We start from the raw sequence: 20,799 nt of genomic DNA, 5'->3' as shown, positions 1-20,799 counted from the left end.
GCACAGTTCTTCTGTGCATGTGGGATCTTTATTCCTTGACAAGGGATTCTACTGGAACCTCCTGCATTGGCAGGTGATTGTATAACCACTGGACTGCTAGGGAAGTCCCCGTCACTTCTTTCTTACAGACAGTTTGGGCCTAACAAAGATTTCTGGTCCCTAACTCCGTTTCCGTCCCTCGAGATTATTGATTCAGCAGACTGTCAGCCCTCCCCTCCCCACTTTCTCTGCCCCTGGTGCCTCCTTCTGCTCCTTTAGATTCTATCTGGTGTTCATTTCCTCTGAGAAGCCTTCCCTGCACCTGACCTGATCAACCCCCCATCCTCCTCATGCCCTGACCCCTCAACACAAGTTCAGGGATCTTGCATGGGCTTCTTCAACACTCTACTTTTCTTGCCATACCTGTTCTATGATCTCCTTACTAGACTGCAAGCTCCAGGGGCAAAACTGTCCTATTCCACGTTGGTCACCTTTAGTCTGTGCTCACCCAGTACCTGAGTATGTGTGTTAGACAAGTTTTGAATGAATGAAAATGTATTTGCTTGGAGTGTTCCTCATAAAATAATTATAGCTTACATTTTACTGAGTGCTTAAGATGTAGCAGGCACCATCCTAAGTGTTTTACAAGTGTGTCATCTCATATAACCCTATTAAGCACAGGCCATTTCTTCATATAACAGGTGGGGAAACAGAGGCACAGGGCTGTTAGATAACTCGGCGGAGATCCGCAGCGGGGAAGTGGAGGAGCCGGGGTTTGAATCCAGACTGCTGCCAGAGTCCAGTTCGATCACAACGTCTAGGAATATGTGTCTCAGGGTGAAGTGCAGTGTGGGGATCCACTACATGAGCAGATTCAAGTCTCCTGCAAAGGGCTTTGTTTATGTTTCCCAGAGAGGGGACGCGCTCCCGGCCGCTCTCTTGCAGGCTCCGGGGTCCTTTGCTGGGCTTTGGGAAGGGCCTGTGCATCCTGTCGGTGGCCGGGTAGCGTGCGCGTGAGCCCCCTGATTAACTTTTAGAGGTGCCCGGCCCCCACGCCAGCTGCGCCCAGATTCTCGGGTGGCCTTTGCCACCCGCAGGTGCGGGTGAGGCGCCACCAGGGGCGCGCGGAGCCCCAAGGCCGGCCCCCAGAGCGGCAGCCCTTCTCCGGGGGTCGGGGGTGGAAGGGGCGGTGGGAAGGGGCAGTGGGAAGGGGCGGGCCCGGGGGCGGGGCCTCTCGCGAGGCCGCCGCCTGCGCCCCGCGCTCGGCTGGCCCGGGTGCCGCGGGCCGGGTGGAGGGGGCGGGGCCTGGGGCGGGGCGGGAGCGCGGCTGCCGGTGCCTCTGCGGGCGCAGAGGCAGGAGGCGGTGAGTCCTCCTGAGGCGTGCGCCGGGACGGAGGGGCCGACGGACCCACGCGCGCAGGGGGAGGGCCGGTGGCGAGGTTGGTATCCGGTCGGCGCGCGGGCGGCGCGGGGAGGGGCGGCAGCGAGGGGAGCCGGAGCCCGGGGAGGGCGGCGGGAGGGGCGGCGGCGGGCCCGGCGCCGGCTGCGCTCGGGGGTCGGCGCGAGACCGCTCCCCGGGCCGGTCGGGCGCGCGGCGAGCGCGCCCCGGCAGCGACAGCGGAGCCCCGGTATCCCTTCTCCCTCCTCTTTTCTTCCCAGTCAGCGAAAAATAAACACCCGGGAAGGTAAAACAATAGCGGGGCCACCTGGGACGCGGCGCGAGCCGAGCTCCCACGTTTGGGGCGGGTGCCGAGGGTGGAACCGGGAGTGGCGGCCCCACCTCGGAGCTGCTTCCAGATTTGCCCCCGCGGAGGGTGGGGCTACCCGCGGCGCCGGGGCTTGGTGGGAGGAGGAGGGAATTCCCTGGAGTGAAGCGTTTGGTGAAAGTATTGCAGGAACAATCGGGCTTCCCACGATTGCTCTACTCTGGGCGGGGAAACTGAGGCGGAGGCGAAGGTGGCGACTTAGCCAAGGTCAGACCGCAGAGGCGGACCGTCCTGATCCCGGATCGGGACCCAGGTGTCGCCCGGTCCCTCTCGGTTGTGCGGCGGCCGTGCTTGCCTCGGGTAAATCTCTGTTGTGTTTGTTTTAGAAATCTGCTGGCATTGTGGGACAGCTTCAGGGCTGCCGAACGAACGCCAACTTGCTTCGTGTGTTTCGGGCGGGTCTGGGGCAGGTGGCAGCCCCGTCATGGATGGAGAAGGACTTTTTGATGAAGAAACCCAAAGCAGGCGATGTCAGCCAGCGCTATTTGGCTGTTAAAGGTTTTGACAAAACCTGCCGTGTTCCCTTCCCGGGAATCCGAATGAGGGAGATTACAGACACCTTCACCGGGAAGCCAAGGACATTTCTGTATAATCAGTGGATGAAAGGATTTTCTCAGACTCTCTTTTTCCTTTTCCTTGAGGATTAATCCACCGCAGTCTACAATTCGAGTGGAAGCCACAAGGCACAGGATGTGGCAGGAGCCTCGAGCGTCTTCCGAATCATTCTGGACCCTTCCTTTAGCATAGAGGAGTTTAACACTTGCCACCCGCCGCCCCTCCCCGCCCCCACACTCCCTCCTGATGAGCTCCTTAACCTGTTCTCATTCCCTGAATTGAGTTCTATTTCCAAAACTGTCCTCTGCAGCTGTAAGTGGATTGCCAGAAAGGAGAGATTAAGAGCTGGGAGAAGAGGAAGCGCCCTGTGTTGTGTCTCCTCTTGGCTGCCGACATGAAGTGCTTTTTCCCAGTGCTGAGCTGTCTGGCTGTGCTGGGTAAGTGGTGCTGCTTATCAGCGCGATCGATGGAAAGTTTAACCTGCTCCTGGTTCCTGTAATTCCTTGTGGTTCTTTCCCATCAACACTCGGCTTTGGGGGACCCCAGGAGACGGCAGTGTGTGTCACAGGTTGGACTAGAGTACCCAGAGCCCCCTTTCTGACCCGGGAGGCGTATTGTTTATTGTGTTGGAGAAGGACATTTGCTGGGCCTTGCTGTGGCGTCCACCCCTTCCCCTTGTCCCGGTCAGTGTTTAGGGGCTTCCGTGTGGATTACGGGTCGGTTTCTTGTGTTTTCTAAACATGGTGCTTCAGCGTCTTCCTCTTCTCTTCTGTGTTGCTCCCCCTCAATTCCTCATCTGAAGTGGCGACATTATTCCCACTCTTGGGGAAAGTTGGTTTGGGAAGTTGACAATGATGGTGGGTTTTTTGAGGGGGAAGGTAGGAATGGGTGGAATAAGGGTCGAAGCTTTGCCTCATGTAAGTGATCTGTAGAAAAATTGTTTGAGGGTCTCGTCATAAGGCCCCTCCCCAAGGAAGTTAAGATCATAGTTCTGGGAAGAATAGAGACTAGAGGAATGGTGCCTGGTAGGGGCTGTGCTTGGATTGGGTTTTGTGCCCCAACGGATGGTCAGGATGCTTAGATTGGATGGAGAAACTCTGGCTTGAGCGGCGAACCCTTAACACCTCTCTTAAGGATTCTCTCCCATTGAAGAGCCCTCCCCACCCGCCAACCCTTTGCCCAACATTCTCAGATTCAGTAGTGCTTTCCATGCCCTGAATGCTGTCTTAATCTTAAATATGGTATCTTGGGTTGAGGATAAGCTCCCTGGCCAGAATGTGGTACATCCTCCCCCTCCATCTCCTTAGACTTCACTGCTGAGCACACCCTCTGCTCTCTGGGTACAGCTCAGCCCCCTGTATTCAGGAGAGGACATCACTGCTGCTTGTGGTGTTTCCATCTCCACATCTTGGTGTCTTGCATGTATGGGACTTGTGACCTGCTACCAGGGGAGATTGCTTTCATGCATTGTCTCCACCCTTGCAAGAGTTCACAGAAGGGCAGAAAGAGGGTGGACTTTGGAGGTGGGAGAACCTAAGGTCAGATCTCAGCCTGACAGTGATTGATGTCTGAATCTCAGTAAAATCCAAGGATTGTCCTGACAGTTAAAGGTTATAAGGTATTGTAAATGTCTTGACTGCTTTGAAAAATGTCTAGGGCACATAATGTGTGCCTGTGAGCTCAATCGTGTTCAACTCTTTGGGGCCCCATGGACTGGAGCCCACAAGGTTCCTATGTTCATGGGATTTTCCGGGCAAGAATACTGGAGTGGGGTGCCATTTCCTCCTCCAGGGGATCATCCCAACTCAGGGATCAAACCCGGATCTCCTGCATTGCAGGTGGATTCTTTACCATCTGAGCCACCTGGGAAGCCCAGAATCGCTGGGAGAGCTTTAAAGAAATCTCGATGTCCAGGCAGCAACTCCAGACCCGTTAAACCAGGTTCTTTGGGAGGGCGACCCAGGCATGTGTCTTTTAGCTGTCCTAGGTAACTCCAGTGTGTAGCCGAGTTAGGGAACCAGTGAGTGAGAGTGAGTTCACCACGGCCAGCTCTGCACTCCCCTCCCCAGCACTCACACAGGCACCCAGTCTGGCGGCAAGTTTAGTCAGTCTTCGGCTCAGGTGTGGGTCAGTGTCTCCCTGTCTCTTGGGTGCTCAGGCAGAATTAAGAAGACAGGTAGCTCTCCATCCACCAATACTAAATATTGTATTGGAATTTGCCATTCACTTAGTGTCTGGGTTTAAAATCAGTAATTAGTGACTCATGTGGATTCAAGAGTCAAGCAGGGAAAGCCCTCCAGGAAGCTTGGGTGTGGGGTGGATGGTGTGGCTAAGGCAGGAAAGAGGGCTGAGTGGAAGGGTGGGGCCCAGGGGCAGGAGATGGAACCACCGATGGGAAGACAAGGAAATGTGATATATGTGCCCGTTGTCTCTCCTGGCTGCTCCAGAAATGGAAGGCTGCCAGCTGGTGCCCCTGCTGTCCCCCCGTGGGCTACTCTGTGGAGTGGAGCGTGGGCCACTTTTGTCTTCTGCTCCCAGCCTCAAGTGTGAACAGGTGCCATGGAGGAAACTGAGTGGCTCGGTGGTGCTGACGGGGAGTGGTGGCAGAAAACCACACCTGGGTGAGAGTGGGGAGGTTTAGAGCTGTGGAGGGCCCTGGTTTTTTTGATCCCTCCTGGTGAAATCTCACCTTTTCTCATCACTCGATGACTGGCAGCATGGTGGGGAGGGGGAGTGACTACTACTTTTTAACCTTGGAGACCAGCAGGTCTTTGTGGAGGGAACAAAACCCAGGTTGGGGTCTTATAACCCGCTTGCAGCCTGGTGTGGTCCGATTCATGCATCAGCATTCTTGCTGTGTAATGAAAATTAATGTGTAACATGAATTGAAAATAGCAAAGATGCTCAAGGTTTTGTGTCCAGGTGGGACACATGCTTGGAATAAAATTTTGTTTGTAGAAAGTAGGATCAGGTTAAGTGTTCTGCAAAATGAGACTGATCCAGGTGCTGCCAGCCTCCAGAAGCGGCAGTTGGAGTTAGAAAACCCTGTGACAGTGTGTAAGGGGTAAACAGGGTAAATCCAAGACGCTTGTCTCTCCCTCCACATCATCAGACCCATGTTTTCTGCTCCCTTCCTTTGCCACTGTCTAGGAATTAGGTCAGGTTTCTCCTTTTCTGCCTGTCTGGGTACCAATTCCTGCCCTCTTGACCACTGTGTCTTGTTTCTTCCTTTTGCACCTCTGAGTGCCCACCTAACTAGGGAACCATCAACTGCTATGGCTACCCTTGTCCCAATTCTAAAGCCATCTTAAGCACGGGCCTGATTGAGGCACGAGGATAGTAAAGTTTCCGCTGCTGAGAATGGGTGGAGCCAGAGGGGTAGAAGAGGAGAGAGAGTAGGAGCGGGTGTGGACACAGCTTGAGTGTGAAAGAGGGAATGAGAGGCTGATTGCAGCTGTGCCCATGCCTGGGAGCAGCCCTGCGTGAGTGACAGAGTCATGGAGAGGTGACCACAGTGGGGGGGAGACAGAATAGGATTTGTGGCTGCGAGAGCAGGAAGGGAATAATCGGGAAAGATGAATATAAGCTTTAGGCACATAAAGCAAATTTCGATTTTGCATAACCATGAAGAGTTATGCCTTCTAGACCAGTGCTGATGTTGCAAACAAGATGAAATAGCTTGAGAGTGTTCGCAGTGAAACATGTAGGAGACTGGGGCATCCCTGGATGGACACAGAGAACTCGAGTGGCTCATGGTCATTCTTGCTCTTTTCCGGTGGGAGAGAATTTTCATTTGTAGAGTTTGTAAAGCCTCTTGTTTGAATACCATGGACTGAGGAAGCAATCACTTCTTTCCCAGTCAGGGAAGGCTTCTTAGGGGAGAGGCCAGAGAGTGCTTCCAAAAGAGATTGAAAGGAACTTTGATGTTCTGGTGGGAGTGAGCTCAGAGGCAAGGACTGGGGTGATCAAAGGCTGAGGAGAGGGGGGAGGCAGAGGAAAGCAGCAAGGTGGTTAGGGGCAGTTGGGAAAAGGGTTCTAAAGGAAGAAGACAAGGATTGTGATTTACAGATGAGCCAGCACCACTGTCCCAACAATTTTCCCAGAGGCAGTGCCTTTCCCTTTCCTCAGGACCATTTGACAAGGGTGCCAGAGAAGGGAATTCTTGTCAGGACTAGGCTAACTCAGATGCCTTTCAACTGCATGAGTCATTGAACCACCCCTGGGTACCGAGGGTTGTGTTAAGACATCCCAATCTCCTACATCAGTTATTGCAGCAAGACAATAGTAGTATTACCACCTCTCCTTAATCTAGCCCTTACTGTGAAGCAAGTCCTTTCTCTTTGAGTCCTCAGTCTTGCCAGATAGAGACCTTATATTACCATCTTTTTATAGTTGGGGATATTGAGGTCCAGGAAGGTTAAGGAACTCACATGGGGGTAGATGACTGTTGTTTAGTCACTAAGTCATGTCCGACTCTTTGCGACCCCATAAACTTCATTGAAGGACAACCCCCTGTCCTTCAGTGTCTCCCAGAGTTTACTCAAACCCATGTCCATTGAGTCAGTGATGCCATCCAACTATCTCATCCCCTGTTGCCCCCTTCTCCTCTTGCCCTCAATCTTTCCCAGCATCAGAGTCTTTTCCAGTGAGTCAGTTCTTTGCATCAGGTGGCCAAAGTATTGGAACTTCAGCTTCAGCATCAGTCCTTCCAATGAATATTCAGGGTTGATTTCCTTTAGGATTGACTGGTTTGATCTCCTTGCTGTCCAAGGGACTCTCAAGAGCCTTCTCCAGCACACAATTCGAAAGCATCAATTCTTTAGATGACTGTACCAGCTTGAAATGGTGTTCCCCAGCGATAGGGACCCAGCCCCTTTCTGTCTTGTTTCAAGTGCGTGCCTTTATTCCCAAGATCATCTCATAGTCCAAGATGGCTGTGCTAACCCCAGCCATCAGGAAGGAGGAAAAGGATTGGTAAAGGGCATGCCCTCTTAATTTAAGGACATTTCCCGGAAGTGTATCCCTCACTTCTGCTTACATCCCCATTGGTTGGAACTTGGCCACATGACTATACTTTGCTGCAAGGGAGGCTTGGAAATATCCTTAATTCTCAGTGTCCAGCCAAAAACTGGGGTTCTCTTATTACAGGGGAAGGAGAGAACAGATTTAGCAGGGACAGGTGCTGGTCTCTGGCGCACTTACAAAGCTAGGAAGTGGCAGAACAGGGTTTTGAGACCAGGACCACTTGGTTCACATCCCATGTTCTTTCATCCTACAAGTTGTCTCTCTGAGTATGAGGCCCCTCCCCTGGCCTTTTAGAATCCTTATTGGGAAGACAAGAGCTTGGTAAACCAGCTGTTACGTGAAGCAACACAAATCAGCATGTAGTTGGACACTCAGAGTTGTGGTTGTAGTGGTAGTATTGTAGTGTTTATAGAATGCTTAGATGCCAGTCACTGGTAAACACTTTCTATAGCATGACCTTCTGTATAAAGTGCTTAGGGACCATCTCTGTCATGTTCATTACTGTAGCCCCAGAACTCAGCCGTGTGCCTGGAGCAAAGTAGCTCTTCGTTTAATTTTTTGATGAATGAATGATTTCACAAGGTAGTGTTGTTTCTATATCAGCTCTCTCAATCAAGATGAGGAAATTCAAAACTCAGGGAATTTAAATCATTTTGCTCAAAGGGAAAGAGCTCGAAATTGACAGAACTTAGATTTGAATCCAGCCTTGTCTGGCTATAGTGCTTGTGTTTTTACTCCACCAAACAGGGGTTCTTAACCTTTTTTGTGCCATGGATCCTTTTGGCAAGCTGCTGAAGTCTATGGACCTCTTCTTAGGATAACGTTCTCAAAATGCATAAATAAATAACATAGGATTAGAGAAAGTCAATTTTATTGAAATACCCTCACCAAAATATTAACAAAAACAAATTTATAACATAGCACTAAACTTCTTTAATAACACATCAAATAGCAAGATCTAACAGTTGTGTAATTTTGGTGTAGTGAAGGGTGCAAATAATATTTTGAGGTATCTGCATCCACTGTGATGTGATATGAAAGTATGTATGATTTGTACTGTGACAGAGTCACAGGTCTTGAATATATTACCATGATACTTACCTACATTCATAATCAAAGGAACAGCTGTATACTTTGTTGTTTAGTCGCTAACATGTGTCCGATTCTAGTGTCCTCATGGACTGTAGCCCGCCAGGCTCCTCTGTCCATGGGATTTTTCAGGCAAGCATACTGGAGTGAGTTGCCATTTCCTTCTCCAGGGGATTTTCCCGACTCAGAGATCGAACCGTATCTCCTGCGTTGCAGGCAGATTCTTTACTGCTGAGCCACCAGGGAAGCCCCAACATTCACTGAAGAGATTAGTGAAAATAAGGATGCAGTTTTTTTCTCATTCAAATTCATCTGTCTCCTGAATTCTGTCCACAGACCCCTGTGAAGTTCAAAGTAAAGTTCAATGTAATCAGTAGTTGTCAGCAAAAACCCTGTGGAAGAAGTCTTGGGCTGGGCTTTCAGAAATGGGTGGGCTTTGAATGAGGAGGGTAGTTTCTTCCCAGGAGAGTCCTGCTAACGCAGAGGCATCAGCAGTCATAATGATGGCAGAGTGGCCCTTTAGGGATTGGATAAATGACGGTCAGTGGTTTTAGGGACCAGTTCATGTGGGATGATACTGGACACAGATTTGGTTTGGATTGTAATTGAGTTTGGGATTTGGCTTAGACTGGGTCCCTGGAGCCCAGGAAGACCACTTCTACTGAGCCCTGGCCTAGGAACTAGATGACGTGGCTCTACTTAGTGGCCTCTCGTGGTCCCTGGCCTTGTGCAGTCTGAGCTATGGCACCTTGATTAGTATTTGTAGGTTCCTTTGGGAGTTCCTTGTTCACCGTGATTGGACATCTGTTTCTTTGCTGCTTCAATGTGAGCACAGCTATTCCTTGTAAAGGTTTGGATTTTAATTTAAGGAAATTTAGGACACCTGTGTGTGAATGCTCCTAATTTTCAGAGAAATGAGTGGTTGCATCAAAATCAAGCTTGTTATGTGTAGAAAATCACATTTTGTCAAATTCCCTCATCAAGACCCCTTTATTAAGTGACTAATCATGGACCCCAGTGGCAGACACTTAAAAAAGACCGTGGCAGTGAGCCTCCCTTAACTGGAACCCCAGTTAAGTGGGATTTTGCTTTTATTTTTGAACTGTACTTTCAGGAAGGTGAAATCACAAGATGGCAGCAGCAGGGATTGATTCTAAAAACTGGCTTCCAGGCCACTGTCAGCCCAGTCTCTCCATCTTCCATAACTATAATTATAGTAGCAGGAGAGAAGGATGAGCCTAGGGGCCCTGCAAGATTCTGAATCAAAGATTAAACTATATTAACTCCACTTAGCCTGGGAAGTGGTCAGATGGATCTTAAAAAGCTTTATAATAGACTTTATGATAATGAGAGTTGAAGCAAAGTTTCTGCCCAACCCTCTAATGAAATTCATCTGAATACTGTATTTCCCATTGTCCAGGTGATCCACGTTTTGCACAACCATGTTCCTGCCCTCGAGGAGGTGGTAATCTAAAGCCGGGGGTAAAAACAAACAAACAAAGTGGTAAATCACTTTGCAAGTGGACAAGAAGACAGTGATACATACCACAGGCTCTCCAAGGACGGTTGTCTTGTTGGGGAAGGAGAGGCCAGGCAAGTTTGTTCTTGCTTTCAGCTAAGCAGGAGGAGTAAACGGAATTCTTTGTCCAGGGAAGGGATGTGACTGGAGGAGCCCTCAAGTGCTCAATCTGGAAAGGTTTTCTGGATGGGCTGGAATTTTAGGCTTTTTTTTTTTTTTTTTTAATAATAAGACAGTGAGGTCCTGGCAGAATTGTGGAATGGAGGACACCAGGACACAAGGGGATGCTTTGAGAACACTTATTTGTTTATTTATTTAGCTGCACTGAATCTTAGTTGTGGCATGTGAACTCTTAGTTGTGGCATATGGGATCTAGTTCCCTGACCAGGGATTGAACCCGGGCCCCCTGCTTTGGGAGCATGGAATCTTAGCTCCTGGACCACCAGGAAGTCCCAAAAAGATTTCTGAAGGGATAGGGAAGCCCTACTGTCTGTGGGCCTGGGTCCTAAAGGTGCTGGTTGGAAGAATTGGAGTTGTCAGTTGGTGTAGGTATTTGGGCCAGAGACAGATGGCAGATACCAGAGAGCTGTAGATGTGTGTAGATAGGAGAAGGACAGAGAGGGTAAGGGACATTCCTGGCGGTGGGAGGTCTTGAGTGGAAGGAAAGGGGACCTGTTTCTGTACCGAAGGAAGAGCTTTTGTTCATCAGAATCTTCCCTGGTGGCTCAGAGTTTAAAGCATCTGCCTGGAATGCAGGAGACCGGAGTTCGATCCCTGGGTTGGGAAGATCCCCTGGAGAAGGAAATGGCAACCCACTCCAGTACTCTTGCCTGGAGAATTCCATGGAGGGAGGAGCCTGGTAGGTTACAGTCCATGGGGTCGCAGAGAATCGGACATGACTGAGTGACTTTACATCGACGAACAAAATTGAACTCAAAAAGATCAGTGTCTGGTTTTCTTGTGGGGACCTCTTGCCATCAATTTACAGGTCCCCAGACCTTTTCTTTATTAAAGCAGGGAAGAAATCTGATACCAGCTATGTGTTCTTTCCCGTTATAATTCTTTGATGTAGTGGGATCTGTTCAGGATTGCCTTAAGTTGGTGTTATTTTCATGAATTTGATTGTTTTGTTTGTAACACCCATTTCCCCTTATTCTGGGGTATGGTCTGCTCTTCCTTTTCCATGGCAACCTTTGCAAACATCTTCTCTGCTCTCAGCTGGGCCTTGGGTCCTGTTTGTGTTGTTGATAATGGAGCCATGTCATGAGATGGGCTGCCTGTCTTCTCAGGGATCCTTTTTAACTCCCCTTACCCCAAGAGTCCCATAAATTTGAAATCTTCTGTCTCCTAGAAAGGCAGCATTTATTAAGTACTATTAATCTGTTTTTTCTACATGATAACCAGTGTGATCCCTCACATTTGGTACAGTAGTCCGGTTTTAAAGCAAAATTACCTTGGATCCATTAGGTACCTTAGCCCTGTGTCTGTGCCTTAGGGGAAGTGGTATCATGGTTAGGTGTTTTTGAAACCTATAAGATGGCCAGCTTCTCCACCCTCAAGTGTTACTTTGAGAGCTGTAAGGAGTTTGGGTAACTTAACCAGGATGTGTTTGCTCCTAGGTAAAATTATATTTGTGTGGGTATATGAATAGAAATGATAGGGAAAAGCCTGGGATAATATAGTGTATCGAACTATAAAGAATGTATTTCAGACTCAAGGAGGGACACGGGGCAGGGAGGGGAACTTCCACAAATCAAGGCGACCTTGATTTGACTTTGGTAGGAAGGGCTTTGAGGAGGAGGTGGAATGGGAGACCTTTGTGTGAGTAACTATTTGTTGCTGAAGGGCAAACCACGCCCCCCTGTCCTGGCCAGGTACCCTCCCCCACACCTTTTCTAAAGACCTCCAGAGAAGGAAACTTCGCAACCTTTTAGATGCAACACATACTTTGGGAAGGAAGTCTTGATTTTCACTGATTTAAGTCATAATTTAAAACAACAAATAAAGTGCTTCAGGGTAAAATGTTACATAAAAGAAAGGGGATGAGCTATTGGTTGCAGTTTCACAAGATAGCTTATATATGCTTGCTTTATTTCTTTGACTTTTAATTTTTGGATGGAGTGCCATATGAATATAGTTCCGTTGTAAAAATCTAAAGAGTACAGACAGAAAGTTTTCCTGGTGGCTCTGATGGTAAAGAATCTGCCTAAAAGGTGGAAGACCCAGGTTCCTGGGTTGGGAAGATCGCCTGGAGAAGGAAATGGAGAACAACCCACTCCAGTATTCTTGCCTGCAGAATCCCATGATCGGAGGACCCTGGCGGGCTACAATCCATGGGATCACAAAGAGTCATACATGACTCAGCGAATAACACTGACAGAGCACAGACAGAAAGTAAAATGTGGAAGTTCCCCTCCCTGCCCCATGTCCCTCATTGAGTCTGAAATACATTCTTAAAGTTTGATACACTGTATTCTCCCAGGCTTTTCCTTATCATTTCTATTCATATACTCACACAAATATAGATTTTTTGACATAAATGGACTCACAAGAACATGTTGTTCAACAACTTGATTCTTAAGGGGTGATTTATTCCATTTTTTTTTCAGTCTTAATTTTATACCCATATCAGAACTGATTTTGTTATTTTATAGCTAGTAGAAGCTGTAATTGGTGAAGTTATTAGGGAGCAGCAGGTCTTACTCAATAGCCGTATAACAGAATAATTTTGTCTTGTGGTATCAAAAGCAACAGTCATAATGAGAACACTGCCCTTAAGTTTTAATGTACTTAAGAGAAATAATTGACTTGTTTATTCTGAATATTTTCTCTAGAAACACATTTAACAACTTAAGCACACCCATATTTTATTGACTGTCTTAGTTATAATCTTGAATTAAATAAAGCCCATTTAAAACTTGTTGAGAGGACAATTGTAAATACTGGATTTTGTGTCCAAGTCAATCAACTGCTCTTATTTGTTCATAGACTAGGAAAAAAATGAGAAGTTTTACTGCATTTTCAGCTCCCAAATGATTTTTCCATTTAGAGTGAACTGGACTGGAGTAACCTTTAAGGTTGCTGGCTACTAGACATTCAAGACCTTAACCCAAAGGAAGATAATTTTTTTTCCCTTTAGTCCTGCTGGAGCAGCTATTGCTGTAAAAAGATTATCATTTCAAAGTGTTGGGTTACTTCTCAAGTTCACTAGTATGAACTTTCTTTAAAACCTCTGGAGCAAAAACAGATTTCTTGGATGGTTCACCTTTAGACCTGATTTTTAAAATGGTTGCTATTTTGGAGGGATGGTAGTTGGATTCACATATCACAGCCAGCCCTTCTTAAACATCAGGGTTTGACCTGCTGCCACCCATCCAGAGAGAGCTCTGTTGTGTTCGAGTCCTTACAGTCCATTCCTGAAAAGACTTTCATCTCTTCTTCAACAAATACTTGAGTGCCTTCTACAAGCACTCATTGTTCTGTTATCTCAAATACCAGGAACTAAAAGCTAACATCATAGTGACCATTTTAAGTAGTCACCTGGTATGTTGATAAATAGAAACATTAACTAAAAACACCTCTGACGTTGGGGAACTCTTTTCTGTCCCTAAGGTAAAGTCTTTTTCTTGCTGTTTCTTAAATCTTCTTGTTGTGTTCTCAACCCTTCTTTAGCAGCCATGAATTACACATACCCTGGGCAGTCCTGGTGAAGAGCCCTTTAGGAGTAAGAGATAATACCAATGCTGGTGGGAGACTGGGGCTGGGGAGAGGTAAGGGCAAGTTCTTTGTTTTGAAAATATGCAGATATCCCGAGTCCTGGATGTATGGAATGTCTTTATTAACTTTTTGCATTGGAACTGGGATTTTCATACTTGGCTCTGAGTTCTGTTGTTGCTGTGCTCAGTCCCTTGGTTTTGTACAACTCTTTGCCACTCTGGATTGTAGCCCCTCCCAGGCGCCTCTGTCCATAGAACTTCCCAGGCAAGAATAACCGGAGTGGGTAGCCATTCTCTTCTCCAGGGGATCTTCCTGACCCAGGGGTCGAACTGTGTCTCCTGTGTTGGCAGGTGGATTCTTAACCACTAGTGCTACCTGGGAAGCCCACCAGAGCAGAACAAAAGAAAACTAGAATGATCACATACTTTGTCATCAGATAGGAGACAGCATCAATACCAGACTTCCTCCTGAGGACTTTGGTGTTGAGGGTGTGGTGACGCTAGGATTGGGCCTATCCGAGGTGGCTCAGATGGTACAGAATCTGTCTGCCAATGCCAGAGATCTGCATTCTTTCCATCCCTGGGTCAGGAAGATCCCCTGGAGAAGGGAGTGGCAAACGCACTCCACTATTCTTGCCTAGAGAATCCCATGGACAGAGGAGCCTGGCGGGCTACAGTGCATGGGGTCTCAAAGAGTTGGACATGACTGAATGACTAACACACACACACCTGGTACTTAGTCCCGGAACCTGGGGCTCTCCCCGCTGTTGTTTCTGGAAGCTGCTGGGTCAGCTCAGTGGGAGGCGGGTGGGGCAGACTCTTCCAGGTCTCCCTCTCAGAGGCCCTCCCTTGACCTGGGATGACCCTGAGCAGCACTGATCTGAGCTTCTCTTTCCTGTCCCTGGTGCTTCTCACTGCTTCAACCCCTAAGTCAGAAGGTCCCAGGCGGGTTGTAAGCTGTGCCTGGTGGCCTTGGCCTGAGCCCCATAGCCAGCGGTACTGCTCCTGGGACCCCGTGTGCCGGGCCAGCCTTCTCTCCACCAGCAGCTCTCTTCAGAAGCCTTTCTGGTTTTCCTCAGTGGTTTTGCTCTGCTTTGATTCTGTGTTGGCCTGGAGATGGGTGGTCTGTTGGGGATTCTGCCTCACAGATGGACGTGTCTGTTAGTTTATTAGAGGAGTGATTGTGCAGATAGATTTGTTCTCGGCTCATCCCCAAGCTAGACAACCCTCAGTGACACTGTTTAGAGATGATTTGCTCAACAGTTTCTTAATGTCTTCTGATGTTCCAGTACAGTAAGATAGCTTGCTGACGAGTTTTGCAATCTGTCTGCTGGTGTTGCATTACAGGAAAGCCAGATTGCATTCGGAGCTCCGACCGAGGTCGCTCTCCTTCCCTTCGTCAGGATGGGGGATGGCTTTTAGCTGGGTGTCCCTGTACCTCTCAACTGAGAGGAGCGGCAGTCCTTTTCTTTCTCATGCTCGAATCTGAATCCTGGTCCATCCACCCCACTCCCCACCCCGCAAGGGTGGATTGCTGAGAAGGTTGAAACTAGGTAAGACAATGATTGTACCTCTAGACTTGAATTCACTTTAGAAAAATCTTAGCAGATCTTATGCATAATCCCCTTATTTTAAAGGGGACTTATTTTGGAGGTGAGGGAGAAACTGATGGCCTGCTTGGGGTGAGAGTGGAAGGAGCCCTGGAAAAACTCTCCCAGCAGAAGAGAAAGAGGCTCTTAGGTACGTCACCTTTGTTTTAATTAAAACACTATGCAATACAAACATGTGCCTTCCCCTTCTTACCCCACCGCAGAAGAGCTGTAATTTCCCATATTTGGAATCTCGGGAGGGCCAGGCCACGTCTGGGGATAAGGCCAGACTCAGCCTATGTTTTGGGGAAAAGTAAGTAACTGCAAGTGCCGAGAGGGCTGTGGTATTTACGGTGCATCTATGGTTAATGTCTGTGCTTCCTTGTCATAATTTATTCAGCAGCCCCTGATGTCCTGGAGCTGATGCTCTGCCCATCAGTAATCTGACTCTTGTTTTCTTTTGCATATTTTCCCATTTTCAAATGTGTAGGCATTCAGCTTTAATCAAGTAGGCTTTGCCTCTGTCATCTGTAACGGGGGGATGACTGAAGTCATGTGGAGGATTTTAAATAACTAATCTCTTAAGACAGTCAGAGCATAATCTCCGCTGGTCCCTGATCATCCTGCCTGCATCCCAGAGATTGGCGAGGTTCTGCAGAGGAGACCGGATAGGGGCCTTGGCATCTTTTGGAGAGACTGGGCATCCTTCTTGCTGGCGACAGGTTTTGTTTGCCTTTGGCATGGGAACAGGGCCTGCTGATCATTTGCTATGTCAAGAGAGTTCAAGATGTTCCATGAATGTGACTAGTGTCTTACCGAATCTCAGTGCGGGTACAGTGAACAGTGACAGGCTGAACTCGTGTGAAGATGCCATCCAAGCTCACTGATGTCTGGACAGCATGTACAGGGCTGGCTCTCACGGAAATGCGACAGAATAGACAGGAGGCCTGCTGGTTAGTGTTGTTCACTGACATTTTTTAGTAAATTACATCAGATCAATCAAAAGATCAGGGGTGCAGGGTCTAAAGTTCTCATGTGCTTTGCTTGGAATTCCAGTGTAACTTTATATAGGTGTCATGTATATTAGACTGAATTGGATTACAGCTGCTCTCCCAATTGTCATTTCTTTTTTTCCCCCACCGACTTTTTTTCTTTCTTTTTTGTATATGGGTTTATTTAAAATTTTTTTACTCTTTTTTTTTTTTTTTCTCATTAAACGTTTTTTAATAGGTCTCAAATTCTGTGACAGATTTTTGGTCAAGTTGTTTTCATTAAAAAGTACTGATTTTAAAAACTAATAACTTAAACTGCCACACACAAAACATATGGCCCACAAAAACATTCTCCTTTCCTTCTGAAGGTTTTACGATGCATTGTTACCATTTTACTCTTTATTCATGTATTTACTTGGCTGCACCAGGTCTTAGCTGCGGCACATGGGGTCTTTAAGTTGAGGCGTGTGAACTCTTAGTTGCAGCATGTGGGATCTAGTTCCCTGACCAGGTATTGAACCTGGGCCCTCTGCATTGGGAGCATGGCGTCTTCACCTCTGGACCACCTGGGAAGTCCCTCCACCCACTTTCTGAGGTTAGCTCTGGTTCTCACTACCAGAAGTGTCCTGTAGAAGAATTTGGTGAATATTACACCAAGTGCAGTCTTTGCTACTTTCTCTTAATAGGATGGTAAAATCCCTAACAATGTAGACTAATGAAGAAGATGAGTTTGAATTAGGAAAGTGTCTGAGTTACCAAATATTTCTCAAGAACTTCACTGTTGGTACTTTTAAGTAAATACCATAACTCAAACTAGGCTAACAGAACACCTAATAAAGATCCTTGGGTGATGCTGCTTTAGGAGAGAAACAAGATTGATTTGCAATTAACATACCAATTGTTTATGTAAATGGTGTTTCTGAGATACTGGGATTGTGCTTGAAAGCCATTTGTTCTCTTAAGTATTTTAAATAGGGCCCATGAAATCCCATGTGTGTATGCTGCTGGCAGTTTATATGTGGTGTAAGGACCTGTTTTTCGAGGACCTAATTCACAATTATCAGCAATATCAGAAATCCCAAGTTGGTGTAGTCGCTGACTTGCCAAAATTAGTTAGATCACTTAGCCAAATGTTTCCACAGTGCCAGCACGTGTCTCCTGTAACACAAACTAAAAAGTTTAACAATGTGTTTGTGTGTTATATGGAGGAGACACAGCCATCCTTGGGTGGTTCATGCGTGTGTGCATGCTAAGTCGCCTCAGTCCTGTCCAACTCTTTGCAATCCCATGGATGGTAGCCTTCCAGGCTCCTCTGTCATGGGATTTCTCAGGCAAGAATACTGGAGTGGATTGCCATGCCCTCCTCCAGGGGATCTTCCCGACCCAGGGATGGAACCTGGGTCTCCTGCATTGCAGGCAGATTCTTTACTGTCTGAGACACCAGGGATGCACATTACAGGATATAATGTGGGGGAAAATATATGGCATTCATAAATTCGGAGAAGACAATGGCACCCCACTCCAGTACTCTTGCCTGGAAAATCCCATGGATGGAGGAGCCTGGTAGGCTGCAGTCCATGGGGTCGCTAAGAGTCGGCTGTGACTGAGCGACGTCACTTTCACTTTTCACTTTCATGCATTGGAGAAGGAAATGGCAACCCACTCCAGTGTTCTTGCCTGGAGAATCCCAGGGACGGGGGAGCCTGGTGGGCTGCCGTCTATGGGGTCGCACAGAGTAGGACACGACTGGAGTGACTTAACAGCATCAGTAGCAGTGTGGACAGTGTCAGACTGAACACACATGTTCAAACACTTCCTGTAGACAGTATTGAAGAAAGGTGAGCAGATTTGCTATAGAACAGTTTTGTTTTTATTTTATTAATTTTTATTAGAGTCTAATTGATTTACAATGTTGTGGTAGTTTCAAGTGCACAGCAAAGTGAATTAGTTATACATATACATGTACTGGGCTTCCCTGGTGGCTCAGAGGTTAAAGCGTCTGCCTCCAGTGCGGGAGACCCGGGTTCGATCCCTGGGTAGCCACTCTTTTTTTAGATTCTTTCCCATATAGACCCTAACAGAGTATTGAGTAGAGTTCTCTGTGCTATACAGTAAGTCCTTATTACTTATCTAAGTTATCTATTTTATATACCAGCTTTCCTGGTGGCTCAGAGGGTAAAGAATCCACCTGCAATGTGGGAGACCTGGGTTCAGCCCCTGGGTCAGGAAGATCCCCTGGAGTAGGAAATGGCAGCCCACTCCAGTATTCTTGTTTGGAAAATTCCATGGACAGAGGAGCCTCGTGGGCTATGGCCCATGGTGTCGCAAAGAGTCAGACACGACTGAGCGACTAAGCGCGCACGTGTTACATGTAATAGTGAGTGTGTGAGTCTCAGTCTTCCAAGTTACTGCTTCCCTGCTCTCTACCCCAGGGTAACCATGGTTTGTTTTCTGCATCTGTGAGTCTAGTCCTGTCTTGTAAGGAAGTTCATTTGTATCCACTTTTTTAGATTCCACATATCAGTGATATCATTTGCTATTTGTCTTTCTGTGTCCCACTTACTTCACTCATTGTGACAGTGTCCGAGATGACTTTTTAATTAATGATTTAGTGGACTAGACTGTAAGTTCTATCAGCACAGGAATTATGGCTCTGTAGTTGGTCCTGGGGTCCCAAGCCCATCCTTATCCTGTTGCCTGGCATAGTGTAAATATTAGGTTGAACTGTGTAACACTGCCGTGTTTAGAGGTCAAAAACAGTCGAATATCAGCAACTAGGTCACACAGTTCAACCTAATATCGTGCCGTCTTTGTGTATTGAATGTTGAATACGTGTCATAAAAAATTGATGAGTTCTTAGATGCCTGTATTTAACACAGTTTTCTTTCCTTCCTTTTTTTAAAAAGAAATGTTTATTTATTTACTTGGCTGTGCCAGATCATAGTTGCAGCATGTGACCTCTTAGCATTGCAGCATGAGGGATCTAGTTCCCTGACTAGGGATCAAACCTAGGCCCCCTGCATTGGGAACGTGGAGTCTTAGACACTGGACCACCAGGGGAGTCCCCAACACAGTTTTCTGAAGCCGGTGAAATCCCAGCTACAGTATTTGAAAAGGAACTCTAAAACTTCCAGTAGCTAAAAGCTCGTGGACTCATGATGCAGAGGTAGGGCATCCATGAGACTTCAGAGCCTTGGATTCAGTAGATTTTCTGTGCAGTTCTTGGGGCATTTTCCAGCCAAAGATGGAGGCATGTGCCGTGGGGTCTGGAGCGCTGTCCATAGCCTGAAGAATCTGGGAGCGTGTGCTGGAAAGCTGGTCTAGAAGGCAAAGACAGGAATAACGTGGCCCAAAGAGGGCAGAGAGACCCATGAGCCCTGTTGAAGGAGCCGCGTCTGATCCTGAGTGAAGGGAGCTCTTGTTTTCACAGCCCAGACTTCCTGCGCTCAGGTGTTCGTGGTCCACGGATTTGTGGTGCCCACAATGGGCTCAGTGACTGGCTAGGCATTACAGGCCTCGTTGGGAGCCTCCTTTGTGCCTGAGCCACTGTGGGCTGGATGAAGACCCTGGGCCAGTGGAGGCAAGGGTTGAACCGAGGAAAAAGCCCAGCTGGGCCCTGCTGGGAGAGGCCCAGCACTCTGGCCTGGGGCCTGCTCCCTGGCTGTGGAACTGGGAGTCAGGCCCAGCCTAGGGTTTGGACTAGGACTTGCCGGCCTCCTCTGCTAAGTCCTTTTTTTTGCATCTGTTTGGATTTCATGGCTCTCTTTCCAGTTTCTATGCACAAATGTCCAATTGTGCCACACTATTATAACGCTCACTGTTTTCTCACACCCACAGGATAATTCCTCGTTCGGCTCAATTCCACCACTGTTTGTTGAGCAGCCATATGTGCCAGCACAGGATGGGGGTGGCAGGAGAGGGAAAGCACAAAGATGCGTGGCGCTGGGTCCTGTCTGTGGCGGACACTGTTGGTAATCTACGCGGCAGCCTTCTTTTTTTCCTCTCTCTCTTCTTGTTGGCAGAGCCCTGTTGTAGTTTGAATGTCACGCCTCCCTTCTCCACCCCCCACCCCCCCACTCAAGGAAAAGTGGCTCTGCTTCCAGCTCCAGGGTAAAAGGTGATTGATTCAAGCCGTGCCCATGGTCTAGATATGGACATGTGACATCGTTTTAGCCAGTGAGATATGAGAAGTCCTCTGGGGAAGGAAGGGGGTGGATTCTGGGAAAGATGTCTTCTCTCTTAAAAGGAAACACAGAAGGGGCAACTTCTTCCATTAGATCCTTGGAAATGAGCAGCCATTCTGTCACCAGGAGGAAAGCCAATCTGTTGAGGCTGTCCGAGGGGTAAAGATGGGAAGAAACAGGGTCCTTAGTGACAGAGCCACTGAAGGCTGAGTAGGCTGATCTTTGCACTTTCTGTTGTCACTGGTTCAGCCAGAGGAATTGTAAACAGATAGGGTAGGGGCTCACCAGAGTAAGAGAATCAGGCATGGCTTTCTTGACATAAGAGAAGTCATTTTTGGCCTGAGTTATTTTTGAATCTAAGCCTGGCCACAATGCTTGGCCTGGA

General features: G+C 47.8%; 1 protein-coding gene across 7 annotated transcripts in view; it reads left to right on the top strand.

The window, feature by feature from the left end:
• The first annotated feature begins 1,311 nt into the window (after window positions 1-1,311).
• Window positions 1,312-20,799, top strand: part of IGSF3 (immunoglobulin superfamily member 3) — a 127,197-nt gene continuing 107,709 nt past the window's right edge. For 4 of the 7 annotated variants that reach the window (XM_055401516.2, XM_055401515.2, XM_055401510.2 and 1 more), the window contains exons 1-2: window positions 1,321-1,418; window positions 2,072-2,737. In XM_055401516.2, coding sequence (XP_055257491.2) covers window positions 2,695-2,737 — 43 coding nt within the window. In that variant the 5' untranslated portion in view covers window positions 1,321-1,418; window positions 2,072-2,694. Of the gene's footprint in view, window positions 1,419-1,531; window positions 1,665-1,747; window positions 2,738-20,799 lie in introns of those variants that run through there. The other 3 variants (XM_055401514.2, XM_055401513.2, XM_055401512.2) reach the window with 3 other exon arrangements.

Source organism: Moschus berezovskii, chromosome 4, assembly GCF_049115385.1.
Source record: "Moschus berezovskii isolate FMDL1 chromosome 4, NW_MosBer_1.0, whole genome shotgun sequence".
NCBI lineage: Eukaryota > Metazoa > Chordata > Mammalia > Artiodactyla > Moschidae > Moschus > Moschus berezovskii.
This window is presented reverse-complemented; position numbering and strand designations above follow the sequence as displayed.